We start from the raw sequence: 13339 nt of genomic DNA, 5'->3' as shown, positions 1-13339 counted from the left end.
TGATCGTAACTGTTTTGTTCCGCGAGTGAGTTCGTACCTTCGTGAGAAACAGGTATATGAGAGCGTGGGATGTTCCTGCCTACGAAGGTCACTGCCAAGCCATTAGCGCGTCATCATCCGCTGTCGCAAACCTCACGCGCAATTTCGCGTCTTCTGCGCCCCCAACCCCCATCACGCCGACAAGAAAACTTGCACCGGCAACTTCGGAAACGATTGGTAACGAGTTTGATTTCACGCGTCAATACGAATCAAGCCTCGATGTTGACGCGCAAAACACGGTCATGAGAAACCACAATGGAGCGACCCGCGTCTTTTATTAGAAGTCTGACTGCGTAGGTCTGACACTGACATGACCGAATCTCAGCAGTCGACTTAATCAGCACCGCCTATCTACCACTCAATTAGAGCGCCACTAAACTCACGCTCCACGAAGCCGACGGGAGCGTACGTGTGCGGCTGCTGCGCTAGCTCCGAGGAAACGCCAGACGCTCCTTCCAAATGGTACCAGTCCCCTCAAATACCGACATCCACTGCCATCCCAAACGCCAAGTCACTGCATGAACTACCACCCTCACTTCTGCTTGAACATCGCTGCCTCCCATCCGTACGCACGCGCTAGTCGACGTCCGTAGCGTCTGGCCAGAGTCAATGGCACTTCACCGCTCGGATGCGGCTCATGGAACTGGATTCCACGTGGCAAGTTCAACTTCTTCGGTGTGAATTGCCACGCAGACCCGTGCAGCTTCTCGACGGCGAATCCAAGCTTGGTGAGCGTAGCCACAAGCTGGTCCCATCGGATTTTGCCCGGAGGCTCGCTGTCGTTTGGCACATGGAACAGCGCCTTGATTACGACATACGCGTCCTTTCCAACATGATATAGAGGTTTTGACATGGCCATCGGTCGCTCCTGCGCTGCCTCATCGGCGTTGTGAGCCGCAGCATCTATCTCGCTATGTGTCTTCGATTTGATCTTACCTGCAACGGCGAGGCGATCGAAGTTTCCGGTGATCTCTTTTGTTGGGTCATGAAAGATCTCGGATATAGGCTGATACTCGTATGCAATGATCGATTTCGGCGATGCATCGTGACCTTCCGGGTCATACCACGGAGCTGTTCTCTGCATCGGACCGCCTTCATCGAAGAGTCTGCGAATAGTAGCGTGTTGGGAATAGCCTGTGAGCTTACGAAAAGACCTATCGACGCATCTCCAGAACCTGTCTAGGTTGCGTTCCGCCTTTCGACGTGCTTCAACAGCCTGTTTTGTATGGACAGTTTCGCTGGGATAGTCTAGTTTTCCATTGCTTGACACTTCAAGATTCGGTATGGCCAGCTCGCCGCCTCCGTTTTCCATCGTTTCTCTCCACTTTTCGTGAGCGTGCAAGAAGCCCAGAACTGGTTTAGGAACGACAGCATCGATCTCGAGAAAGTCGAAATGTGGTGTCATCCTGTCGGCGCAGGATGATACTCGTAACAGGTGTAGACATTCCACGCTGATTGACAGCTGAGTCAAAGAATGTTCTATGAAAGGTGAGAGCTTGGATCTTGCCGACGGCTCTCGTCCGCAGTATGTCTCAAGGCAGTCCAGATGGTAGTGAGATACGTCGACCGTTGAATCCTCATCGCTCACTCGACCCAAGAGCTTCTCTACCCGGCTACCAACGACATCGTCAGTTGCGGTCAGCGCGGCTGTGTAATCGGATGTTCCTTGTATAGGCTTCCTAACATAGAGGTGACGCAAATGCGGAGAGCCCCTAGCGAAGTTCTGCAAGAACCCCGCGGCTTCACCTTTGCATCCCAGCAACAAGAAGTACACAACTTTCATAGCATCGAGATAGCGTCTGAATAACTCCTCGGTCACTTCTCCTTGCAACGTCAACTCGTAAAGAGCTTCGAGTTTGAGGGATTCCTGATAGAGCTGGTCCCAGACGATAAGAGTGCCGTATGCGCTGGCCATGATCTCGCGGAGAACGCAGGAGTTGAAGTATCTCGTTCCCAGTCTTTCGGATGGCTGTCCAGCTTTGTTCAGTATGTTCTCATGGCGATGCTCCACGTGGTCTTGGACGTGTTCCGCAAAATACACAGGGTCCTCGCGCAAGGCCCAGGCATGGTCTTTGATACTGTTCAATACTGTTGAGATCAGATGTTGGATGCGCGTACAATCCGGCATACTTCGCGCACAGTATTCGGCCTTAATAGCTGCATCTTTAAGGCTACTGCTCACGAAATCTTGAGGTGGCAAGCTCGGTGGCTGGAATGGGATCGTCCTAGCATCAGCTAGAATCATGTCGCTGGGGATGTCATGCATGATCTTGATACAGCAGTCGACAAGGAACCTCAACAGACCAGCTTGAATGCGAAGCATCTGCAGGCCTGGTCCTAGAAGATATATGGTGCGCAATCCATTGAGAACGATGCATTCGGGTTCTGCCGGGTCCACCACGCGACCGTATAACTCTGGTATATACTGTTGTGCCTCGAAATCCTGGTCTGCGAAGGATATGCTGGGGTCCTTGAGCTGCTCCCGGGTAGTCCGCGGTGCAGCCGCTGGAGAATAGCTTAGCTCGGTGCTAGCGAATGTTGAAGGGCGATTGTGGGCGCGGGCTTTGATCAATTCGAGCAAGGACCTCGCATCTGACAAGTCCTCCAAATTGATGTAAGGCCATAGCTCGTTGCGATAGAATACTTTCTTCCCGCCTCCGCATGTGCACTTGGCGCAATAGAAATGCGGATCCTCCATTTCGGGTCGATGTGTAGCAGCCATTTCGGACCATACGGCGCAAAGTAGCTCTCGGCGCTTCGCTGGCGACCTTTTCTTCCACCGAACCGATATGGCGGCCCCATGTTGTTTCTCGATAACGTTGAGGTAATAGAACTCGGTGTAGATGTCGTGGCTCAGCTCTTTAGCTGTGCTTTCCACTAAATCTAACGGTAGATCGAGCTTAGCATCATCGGCTGCTAGTATTCCAAAGATAGTGTCGATGTCGCTCATATTCGCAGGCCTAAAGCTGTGTCAGTGTACTGGGCGCGATCTAAAGGGAAGAAACATACATGATTCGTGTATCGCTGTGCGCAGTATTGACAGAATCCGACCGCGCCGACGACTGTCGTCTGTACGCCGCCAATGGAAAAATTTTCTTATGTTTGCGGTGGGGGAGCGGATGTAGAACCACGAGGCGATGGAGGCCTTGAGCAAACGCAAACAGTGTGGCGCTATGACCTCAAGTGGCTTGACTGCGCGAAGTACAAGTTGCGCGTCAGTGCACTTTTGATACCGCTGATAGATCAACACACCAGACTAATGGTGCGGTCGCTACCAGATACATTGGCCTTGATTCCATCTCGGCAATATACCGCCACGTTCATCAGGTGGATTGATCCGTGACTTGCCCTTAAGCAGCCAATGTTCTGCTCCCTCCTCGGCAAGTGTGCCCTCCATATTACGCGCATAGTTGATGACTGGACCGTTCGTGCTAGCTATGTGCTTGGGCACTTTTCCAAGGTTCTCTTACAGCTGACGGCCACATGGGTTGGTCTGAATGCAGTCAGACGTTCGTTCCATTTGTCTGCGACTACCCGCGTGTCACAACATTAGTGGGTGTACAGATAATCTGGGGAAAAGCATCCTTGAAGGGATTGTGTTATCGTCGGTTAGCTAACTTTTCTACTACGAGAGATCTTCTGGTTGTCACATCATCATAGAGTCACCTATTAGAAATTGTCGTCATACATGGGTATAGTATGAATTGCGGAAGTAATGAATGACCAATCGTGGTCAGTACCCTTAGCCATAGTCCACATGGGTTGGCAGCATCTCACAGATCCTTCATTGAGCTATACAAGTAATGTAGGCAACATGATGAAATGCCTAAAGGCTCTCACTTCCTCACCTACCGCCACACCTGCCAAAATAAAGTAACGCTCTTTCCCCTCCAATTCTGCCTCGAGCCTCTACGTAATATTATCAACTCTCCATACTAAACTTCCAAGGTTCTGCACCACCGATCTGCTATCTCTAGATCCCCACAATGAAGTACTTCAGTATCATCACCTTCCTCACAAGCCTTACCGCAATCGCCCTCAGCTCCGTCGTACCACGCGGCGTACTCTCCGACCACAACAGCAACAGCGCGAACCTCCCCTCGCCCGCTCAATGCGCAGAAGGCGAACTACAATGCCTCACTACCCTCCATAGCGGCTACGACGGCATAAACATTTGCGAGCACGGAAAGTGGGAGGCACGCGACACATGTCGCTGCACCGATAAGCCATCACCTCAGTGCATCGACGCTACGCTTTCTTCTCGCGACAATACCTTAAGCCGCCGGTGCGAGGAAGGCGTCCCGAAGTGTATGTTGCGGGAGAACAACGGGAATGGAGGCGTGCTCTTCAGGTGCAAGAACGGGTTCTGGAAAACTGCTATGCGTTGTCGATCTTCTGAGCGTTGTCATGATGGGAAGCTGGCTACTTGTTCGTGGCCTGGTGCAGCTTAGGGGAATGGATAGGGGAGGGGTTTTGGCTGTTGTCGTCGCTGAGATGGGAGAGCAGGGTAGTACTATACGCTCTGAGAGTCATAGCTGTGGGCAGGTCACAAACGGACGAGACGAATGACCGCTTTAACACTTTATAGTATTCATGTAACTCTACTATCAACCGGAATGGAACAATGCTATCGCCATGTCAAGGTATCGCTACATCCCACCACTCTTCAAACGCCGTCAACACGTACTCATTTCGTATAAATCACCATCTACATGTTCGCCAACAAGTACTTCAAACCAGCCCACATCTCCTCACCACTGGGCAGGATCTGCGCAGCGGGCAGGACGAAGCCGTAGTTACCGGTATCCCTCAACTCAACCGTCATGGAATAGTTTGCCTTGGCAACCTCGAAAGCGTAGTCTACAGAGTCGCCGCTGACCTGGTAAATGGTGTTGCAAATGGGACCGCCTGTAAACGTAGTTCCGTGCACAGCCTTGACAGCGGCAATGGCGCCCTTGGTAAGGGAAGCATACTTCGAGGAGTTGGGAACAACACCAGAGCATGTGTAGCCGTATGGGTACATCCAAAGCTGGCTATAGGCGTGGATGTCCATGTATAACGCGATTCCTCGGCCGGCGGCCAGGCTGTCGAGTTGGGCCTTGAGCAGCTTTGTCTCTACACCATCGCCTGCAGATGGGCCCTTGTAATCCTGTGCGCAGGGGGAAGTCGATGCGCCTTGGGGTAGATCCCAGTGGGATGGCCAGTTACGGTTGATGTCGCGGCCTACGCAAGACGCTGAGGGAGTGGTCTGGCGGTTCTTGCGCCACAAGCGGTCGGCTGACTGGGTGTAGGCGAAGCCATCTGGGTTCACGATGGGAAAGATGTAGAAATCGTACGAGTTCTTGAAACCGGCCGTGGTTGAGTCGGTGGATGTGAGCAGCTGGTACGCAGCGTATTCGACGACCTGGACGAATCGATTAGTAAAATGACATTCGCTTCCAGGGCAAAGTTTTGACATACCATTGTTGTGATCCATTCTCGTGCGTGGACTGTGCCGTGCCAGACTACAGCCCGCTTGGATCCCTTGCCGCCGCTGCCCCAGATGTGGATACCTTTGATGTCGCGGCCCTCGACTGACTTGCCAGCGGAGACTACTTCAGCATTTTTTGGGTACGCCGCGGCAAGATCTGTGATCCATTGCATATGGTCGGCAATGGAGTGGTACGCGTTGAACCAAGAGGCACTTGGTGCTGCACCGGCTGGAGCATACGTTAGAATGGAAACAAAAGTTTACAAGTTCCCTACGACAATGTAGACTTCTGGGGTATTTTCCTTGCATGGAATGGAGTAAACTTACCGGCATATATGCTAACAGTTTGCTCGTCCGCGATAGAACGGCCAAGGTCGTCGTGCATGACCTTGGTCTATCCAGTTGTTAGTGTCATGGAAAGCTCGTAGCTAGGAGGCTACATACTGTCAAAAAGTTAGCTAAGTATCTTCAAATTTACTCGTGGCGGCTACGTTACCCTCTATATCCTTTGTAGACGCTTCAAAGTCTTTGACTGCCGAAGGTGGGACCATAACGTCGACCACATCACTAGATGTTGGCTTGCCCTTCCACAAGTCAAGCGAAAGCTTGCTCATGACATCGTCGATTTTGGCAGCATTGGCACCGACATTGACGCGGTACACCTTCCAGTCATCGTAGTTGATCTTCTTCGTGTTGACGGTGGCCGCAGACGCTAAGCCTAAAGAAGCAAGGGCGATGTTGAGGAGCTTCATGGTATGTGAGGATGAGGGAGAAGCGTGAGGGAAGACTCCAGATGAAGGCACCGACTATGCTACCTATATATTCAGTGGTAGACCAGATGATATCGCGCAGCCCTGCTCTATACCGGCACTAAAAGGTTAGCCCCGGCTCCTCCAATGCAGATGCGGAAGGTCGTCAAAGATCCCCAGATTCGCGCCGACCCGGTCGCTAGCACCATGAACGGAAGGAACGAAACAGGTGGCTGCAGACTACATTAGTATGAAAACGAAAGTTTGGGAGATCGGTAGGGTAATGTAGACTCCCAGATCATTGTTTGTTTGGTCTCTGATTTGGATGGGGCCGACAAATCAGCGTCATCATGTACTCAACCAACCAAAGAACAAAGTAATCGCAATCGAATCACCACATAACGAGCGCGACCACAAGAAGATCCTTGAATCGGGTGCTGCGAAATTCGAGATAGAGACGATCATAAAAACACCAATGCGCGACCATTCGTTGACGGTGAACCTTGGCGTTTACGTGCCTACTGGTTTAGGCAGTTGGCTGGCTATGGCGGTTTGGTCCCCTGCTGATCCGTCTAGGCGCATGATGCTTGGGTCGCCTTCGAGCTTATCGTGGCCTTGGGATATTAACTACCGTCGCAATGGAAACAGCTTCCTGGGCGAGCGTTTGCTCCGTAGGAGATTAATGCGAGTCGGGCAGGTGGGCTGCAGGGGCGCTACTGCCACTGAACGCGGTGTGTTTGCTGTAGAGTATGAGTGGTCATCTGGTGAACTGTATGATCGACTCCACATCGTGGTTGTGTATTGAGCCATTAAGTCATGTGTAACAGGATGGAAAGATTGTGGAGGAACCGTGAAGCGTTCCGAGGTTCGCTGTGGCGGGGCGGGGGTGCACGTGTTGTCTTGGCGGCGATCATGGCAGCACGCCAAGCTAGGAACAAACTGAACACCCTGGAGTCTACATTAACGTTAGGTCATCTACTTCGAAAGCTCTTGTCTTGATGTAGTCTGCAGACCTGTTTATCTTTTTCTTGTTTGAGGTGGCAACGCCATGGAGCGCAATGATCGTTCGTGTTTCGGTCCGGCACATTGCTTCATACATGGTTCAAAGCCAGAAACACAGCCAAATTTAATTCACCAATTCTCGAATCTGCGGTTACGCAATCGCGCGAACAATGAGATTTCTCATGTAGAGAATATCGTGGCGGTGCAACAATAAGACGCGCACACTACTCCGTTCGCTCCTTTAAGCTCTAGCGGGTAGACCAACCAGGAACGTGCCACACTGAACGAATCGCTATGGCTTTCGTTGTAATCGTTCCAAGATTCGCTAAAGAATGGCTGTGGACAACATAAGATACACGCGAAACTTGGTAGAGCCACCGCAAAATCTGAACATGATCTTGGCTAATTGTCACTCTTCGTCACATTTATTCCACACAACCCTCTTTTCATCTTCCTCAAACTCCTTCATCAGCCACAATCCCACATCTTCGCCATGATGTCGCTACTTATAAATGCCGCTTGCGCATTCCCGACCTATGTACAGAGAGTCATACGGCCGACACCTTCACAAGAGGCCAGCGCAAAGATGTTCCACACCTTCTACATGCTGGTACCACTGTGCTTGTGGACCGTATACTGTCAAGAGCGCTTGGTCAATTTGATCGTGGGAGAAAGACAGGGTGGAATAACGACGAACTTCAAACACTTTCTCGCATGGTGGCTGGTGTACTACTTGGTATACTTCATGGCGTTAAGCCCGACGCTGCTTTATATATACTTGCCCGTTTTGTCTGAGTTACGTGTCAGATGGTCTATTTGACCTTCTTTCGGACCTCAAGCGGCTGCGAAAACCGCATTGGTGCTTTCCGACAGCATTCCCGTATAGCCAACCGGTTACTCTCTCTTCAGTCCGACCTTGCCAGCCTTCCTCAGCCCCACGACAGCGATCATCATACAAACGACCATATACCCGAACATAAGCCAATAGCTCGCCCTATACCCCTTCAACACAGCCACATCATCCTGGTCCTCAAACGCCCCGCCGCCATCACCATCACCATGGCCACCAGTACCCTCGCTCCCGCTCTTAACCTGCACCCCCAGTGCAACGACTTGGCAACTACCCATACCCAAACTCATACCAAACTGCGCCACGGTATTGAACACAGCACCAGCCAGCGCCTGCGTTTTCTCCGGGAAGTTGTCACTCACAATGATGAGGCCGACGGTGAACAAGACGTCTGCGCTAAACGGCGCGAACATCTGCGCCCAGAAAGCGAGTTTCCAGTAGCTCCACGTTGGTGGCACGACGGCCATTAGGAGAGGCGAGATGGCGCAGATCAAGGCTGAGCCGGCGACGAGCCAGCGGGCAGGGACGCGGTGGACGAACAGACCGACGGATATTTGGATTAGGACGCCGGCTAGGAGGTTGGGGAGGAGGTAGAGGGATGTTGCTAGCATGGAGGCGTGCTGGACTTCTTGGAAACTGGGCTTGGACTTAGACACGGACTTCTGGCATGTTACGCAGCAAGATGGTGGATGATGTTGGAGGATACGTACTACAGGCTGGAGAAGAGTTCAATGGAGTTCATGACCCCGTAAGAGAGTGCGACCATGATGCATGTGCTGGTAAAGGGGAGACTGTTCCACAGCTTGTTCGGTACGAGGGCTGTCTTTCCACGTCGCTCACGGTAGTGCATCCAGGCTGGAAAGGCGCAGAGAAGGAGGATGCTGATAGCGAGGAGTGAGGCCGTCTTGGCTGAGCGAATGCTTGTTAGATCGGCGCTGATAATACTATGTGCTGTTAGCTCTATCGGATTCAGACGATGAAGAGAAGATACATACGCAAGCACGTATGCGAGGATAGCCAGTCCGCCACTAGATATCATACCACCAACCCAATCAATATCTCTACCAACCTTCTTCCAAAGCGCGACCACACCACCCTGACTCTGGGAAGGCAATCTAGGAAGCGTCCAGACCGCAACCACAGCGAGCGACAACAAACACCCTCCTGTCACGTAGAATCCCAACCGCCATCCCGCTCTTTCAATCATAACACCACTCAACACCAACCCCACAGCAAACCCAAGCGGCTGACTGAACCCCAAACACGCAAACCCAAGATTCCTCGCTCTCCCAGACGGCACAGCACCAGTAATGATGGCAACAGAGGCGGGTAAATGCAACGCGAGCGCCACACCTTGAAGAGCCCGGAAAGCAACAAGCTGCCCGCCGGTCTGCGCAAACCCGCATGCCAGCGTGAAGACACCGAGGAAGGTGATCCCAGTGAGCTCGACGGGTCTAGCACCAACTATATCGGCTACAGAACCAGCGATGAGAAGTGCGGCCCCGGATGTGAGACCATAGACAGAGGAGGGCCATAGGTAAAGAGAGCGTTCTAACGCGATGGAACGCGCAATTGAGGGGAGGCCGACCGTAATGATGCCGTTGGTGAAGCTGGCTATGAAGCCGACGAAGGAGGGGGTAAAGATTGTGAGGAAAGTGCGGAGGGTGGATGGTTTTATGACGGATGGCGTGGCGGATGATTCGGTGTCGGATATGCGGTGATCATAATTCGAGACTTCGTGCGATGACCGTGGTGGATGATAGATAGGTGTTATGGTTGTGGTCTTGGATGTTGGCTGGAGCTCGAAGACCTCGGTCGCTGTCTGCGTTTGCGTTGCCATCTTCCAATCTTTTCAATGCGATATGAACGTACAATTGTTCCGGTTTGTGAGAGGAAAGAAGCTCTTGAGAAGACTACAACGCTCAAACATTTCTAGTAGGTTCGTTGAAAACTGTGGTAGAGGAAATTCTTTCGTGACTAGCTCCACGCCCTACGACGGGCGACATGTCAAAAGTCAGGGTCCACCATTTGGGTCGAGAATTTTGATCATCGGGAGAAGCATGGAAGAAGACAGTGTATTCATTGTCAGCTGTTAGTGATGCAGGAGCATCCATAGAGGTTGAACGCATGGTGTTCATGGGTTGCCAAGGCTGTCCAGTATGCTTCGGATGCAGGTACAAGGGAAGGGATGAAGACGCTAATGTTTTTGCTGAGCTTACGACGGTTACTACGGTGCTACGGTATGCGCAAGAGATGAGACTAGTCCGGGGATGTGGACTTCCCGCAAAGGCGTGATGCAGGGCGTTGCAAGCCCTTTATGGGGCTCTTCGCGAAGGCGATCGTTGGCGCGCGTGGCCTCACCGCCGACTCCATTTCTACGCGTCGCGTCAAAAAGCGGTAAAGAAAAAGAGGACAATTGTTGAGATGGTGTGCTGTACCGTCTGGACTAGACAGACTTCCAATCAATGGCGGGACGCCGCGTGGCGGTCAAGTTGATTGAAGTTGGCGGCCGTGCTGTTGCTGCATCAACGACTTTGTTTGGGTGACGTCGGCTCGCGTCCCCAACCTCGTCCTAACCTCCTGCATTTGCCCACCAGCCACTCGCACCCAACACGCTCCAAACCAAAAGTTAACGGGAGCCACGCTTCCACGCTCCAAACCCCACACTACACATTGCTACCAACACTACAGAATACTCTCTGACTACTTTCTGCCAGTTGCATTCGCTGTTCGACCCGCTATAATCGACCTGCACCTGCGAAAACACCACCACCACCCTCTCGCCTACCATGGCGCCCCATCCCGACATTGCCGCCGACGAGCGGGCACTCTCGCCCATGGCCGTGAATGCTCTACAGCTGGCCAAGTCAATGGTCAAGCGTGACCAACCTGAACCATACAAGAACCTCGCCTCAGCAGGCGCACGCCCACCCAACGACCTCTCTGGACCCGGCTTCCAGGCTCTGTTTGCTCTCATCGGTGTCGGACTCGCCCTTGGAGCCATCTGGTTCTTCTTCTGGGCTAAGAACGGTGGCTTCAAATGGCGCGACAACGACTGGGAGGACTACAAATCAACTGTGCTGAGACGCAAGGGACCCGACGGCAAGACTCTCTCCAACGCAACCAAGAGCACCAAGCTCGGCGGCGGCAGTGTTGTACACGGCGGTAGCTACTTCGGTGAACAGAGTGAGCTCAACTACACGGATGAGTCTGGTACCAGTGTCGACCCCAACGAATACCGTGACGCCGAGAGGGGCGAGGGCGGTCTTCGTGGCGGAGACGGACGAAGGCATAAGAAGCACCGCCGCGACCACACCAACGACTACAAAGACCCTGAGCTCCGCAAGTACCGCGAGGAAAAGGCTGCCCGTGTCGGTGGCCTCAACCGCGTTGGCGATGGCATGTACACCGACTACTCCGGCTCTCAACCCTCTGAAGTCGGCGGCTCCCAGGTCTCTAGTAACGCACCGCTGGTCAAGAAGGACGCCAAGGAAGTCAAGGACCCCAAGAAGGAAGCCAAAGCCAAGGAGATGCGCGCAAGGGAACGCATGCGCAAGGCCAAAGCCGCCGAAAAGGAAGCCGCCAAGAAGGAAGCCGCTGAAGCCAAAGCCCGCAAGGAAGAACAAAAGGCAGAGGCCAAGCGCGCAAAGGAAGAGCAGAAGAAGTCCAAGAAGCACGGCACACCCTCTGAGGCTCCCGAAATGGCTGAAGTCACCCGTCCCATGATCGAGTACCGTTCCCCAGAAAGTGACTACACCCGCGCCTACACTGAGTACACCGCCCCATCTGAAGCCGGCACACCAACACGCGCTCCCACAAGGAGCAAAGCCCCGTCTGGACCTCGCCGTGCTCCTCCCTCCGCTGCATACTCCTTCACCACCGGCGACGACGACACCGCAACCGTCTACACCGGCGTCTCTACCTCTGACTTTGCCAAACCGCCTCCTCCCAAGGCCGCCCCCAAGACCGAGCGCAGCGCCCCCTCCGAAGTCACCGAGTCAAGCTACTACTCCGACTACCGTCCCAACGCCGACAAGTCCCTCTACTCCGACCCCAACAAGCACGCGCCCCGCTCCCGCTCAGCCCGCCCGTCCCAAGACCGTCCCTCCCAAGACCGCACCTCGCGCTCCGGCCGCCCAACCTCCGAGTCTCGTCCCCGCCCCTCAGGCTCGCGTTCGCGTCCCACCTCTGAGTCGCCCCGCAAGCAACACCGCACTTCGCGCCCTGCTCCCCCTGCATCTGACATCTTCACCACTACCAACGGTGATTCTCAGGGCCACATGAGCTACCCGTGCCACATCCCCGGTCTTAGCCAGGCGGGTAGTGTGCACCCCATGGAGAGCGTGTCTCAAGTCGGTGTCCCGACTAACGCGAGGAGGGAGAGGGGTGGCAGAGATGTCATGGACGGCTACCGTCGTGGTGGCGTCCGCGCTGTTGGACGAAGGGACAGTTTGAGCGACAGCGACTAAACTTGTCCGTTCGCTCCTTTCTCTTCGGTAGTATGATTCGGCATTGCATACCCCCTTTTTGGCGTTATTTGGGCTTTTTCTTGATAGAGCGACTTGATCTTTCTTTGAACCTCGGGGTTTCAACTTTGTACAGCGAGCGCGATGAGAGATTGATGTTATGGATGTACAGACTTTGGATAGGGTATACCAGTGATGGATTGAACGACGGTGGAGGTTTCCGAACGAATGAAGGTTAATGACCTTGTATGTAGCAACACTCACAAAGCAATACATGATGGCACGGAAGTCACGATAATCAAAGACATTCTCTCCCCACACTTTCACCTCAAACCTATGTGACGCGCATCGACCACCAACCTCACTCTCAATCACACTCAACACAGCACAGCACATAGAGCAACACATCTCAATCGAACGAAAAGGGTATATCACATTACTCTGTCCACTTCTTCCGTCGCAGAAAAACGAACTAGTAACTAGACTACAACGCTAGAACTTGCTTGCTGGCATAAGAACAAAAGCGGAATCCAGTCGGGCTAATCCTGAGAAAACGCAAGAGCAGATATAGAGAGACAAGAGACTGAGACTGGTTCATAGCTACATACATAGGCATTACCTCGTTGGTTTTCCGATTTTCCTTTCCTTCCTTTCCGTGTTCCGTGGTTTCGTGGGCCAGATCAACTGGCCTATGGGTGATTTGTTTGAGATGATAGTGATGGGGTTGTGTAGGGGTGGTTGGTCGTTACGATTGTGGTGGTGG

The 13339-nt window shown here is 53.0% G+C and overlaps 4 protein-coding genes across 4 annotated transcripts; 1 reads left to right on the top strand and 3 right to left on the bottom strand.

The window, feature by feature from the left end:
• Positions 1 to 571: 571 nt before the first annotated feature.
• On the bottom strand, positions 572 to 2989 carry J4E88_004937 (uncharacterized protein; the record flags this gene model as incomplete). The annotated part of the gene is made up of 1 exon (XM_049398579.1): positions 572 to 2989. One exon carries the CDS (start codon positions 2987 to 2989, stop codon positions 572 to 574), a length of 2418 nt encoding a protein of 805 aa, XP_049255259.1.
• Positions 2990 to 4747: 1758 nt separating this feature from the next.
• J4E88_004936 (uncharacterized protein) lies at positions 4748 to 6261 on the bottom strand (the record flags this gene model as incomplete). Its single annotated transcript, XM_049398578.1, has 4 exons — positions 4748 to 5443; positions 5500 to 5738; positions 5837 to 5903; positions 6001 to 6261. The coding sequence occupies 4 exons, from the start codon at positions 6259 to 6261 to the stop codon at positions 4748 to 4750; spliced, it is 1263 nt and encodes a 420-aa protein (XP_049255258.1).
• A 1893-nt stretch (positions 6262 to 8154) lies between these two features.
• Positions 8155 to 9950, bottom strand: J4E88_004935 (uncharacterized protein; the record flags this gene model as incomplete). Its single annotated transcript, XM_049398577.1, has 3 exons — positions 8155 to 8746; positions 8821 to 9054; positions 9451 to 9950. 3 exons carry the CDS (start codon positions 9948 to 9950, stop codon positions 8155 to 8157), a joined length of 1326 nt encoding a protein of 441 aa, XP_049255257.1.
• A 949-nt stretch (positions 9951 to 10899) lies between these two features.
• On the top strand, positions 10900 to 12579 carry J4E88_004934 (uncharacterized protein; the record flags this gene model as incomplete). Its single annotated transcript, XM_049398576.1, has 1 exon — positions 10900 to 12579. One exon carries the CDS (start codon positions 10900 to 10902, stop codon positions 12577 to 12579), a length of 1680 nt encoding a protein of 559 aa, XP_049255256.1.
• Between the last annotated feature and the right edge of the window lie 760 nt (positions 12580 to 13339).

Source organism: Alternaria novae-zelandiae (assembly GCF_023758075.1).
Source record: "Alternaria novae-zelandiae strain BMP 2774 chromosome Unknown scaffold_9, whole genome shotgun sequence".
Lineage (NCBI taxonomy): Eukaryota > Fungi > Ascomycota > Dothideomycetes > Pleosporales > Pleosporaceae > Alternaria > Alternaria novae-zelandiae.
Note: the sequence above shows the minus strand (reverse complement) of the source record. Positions and strands in the feature narration are given on the sequence as shown.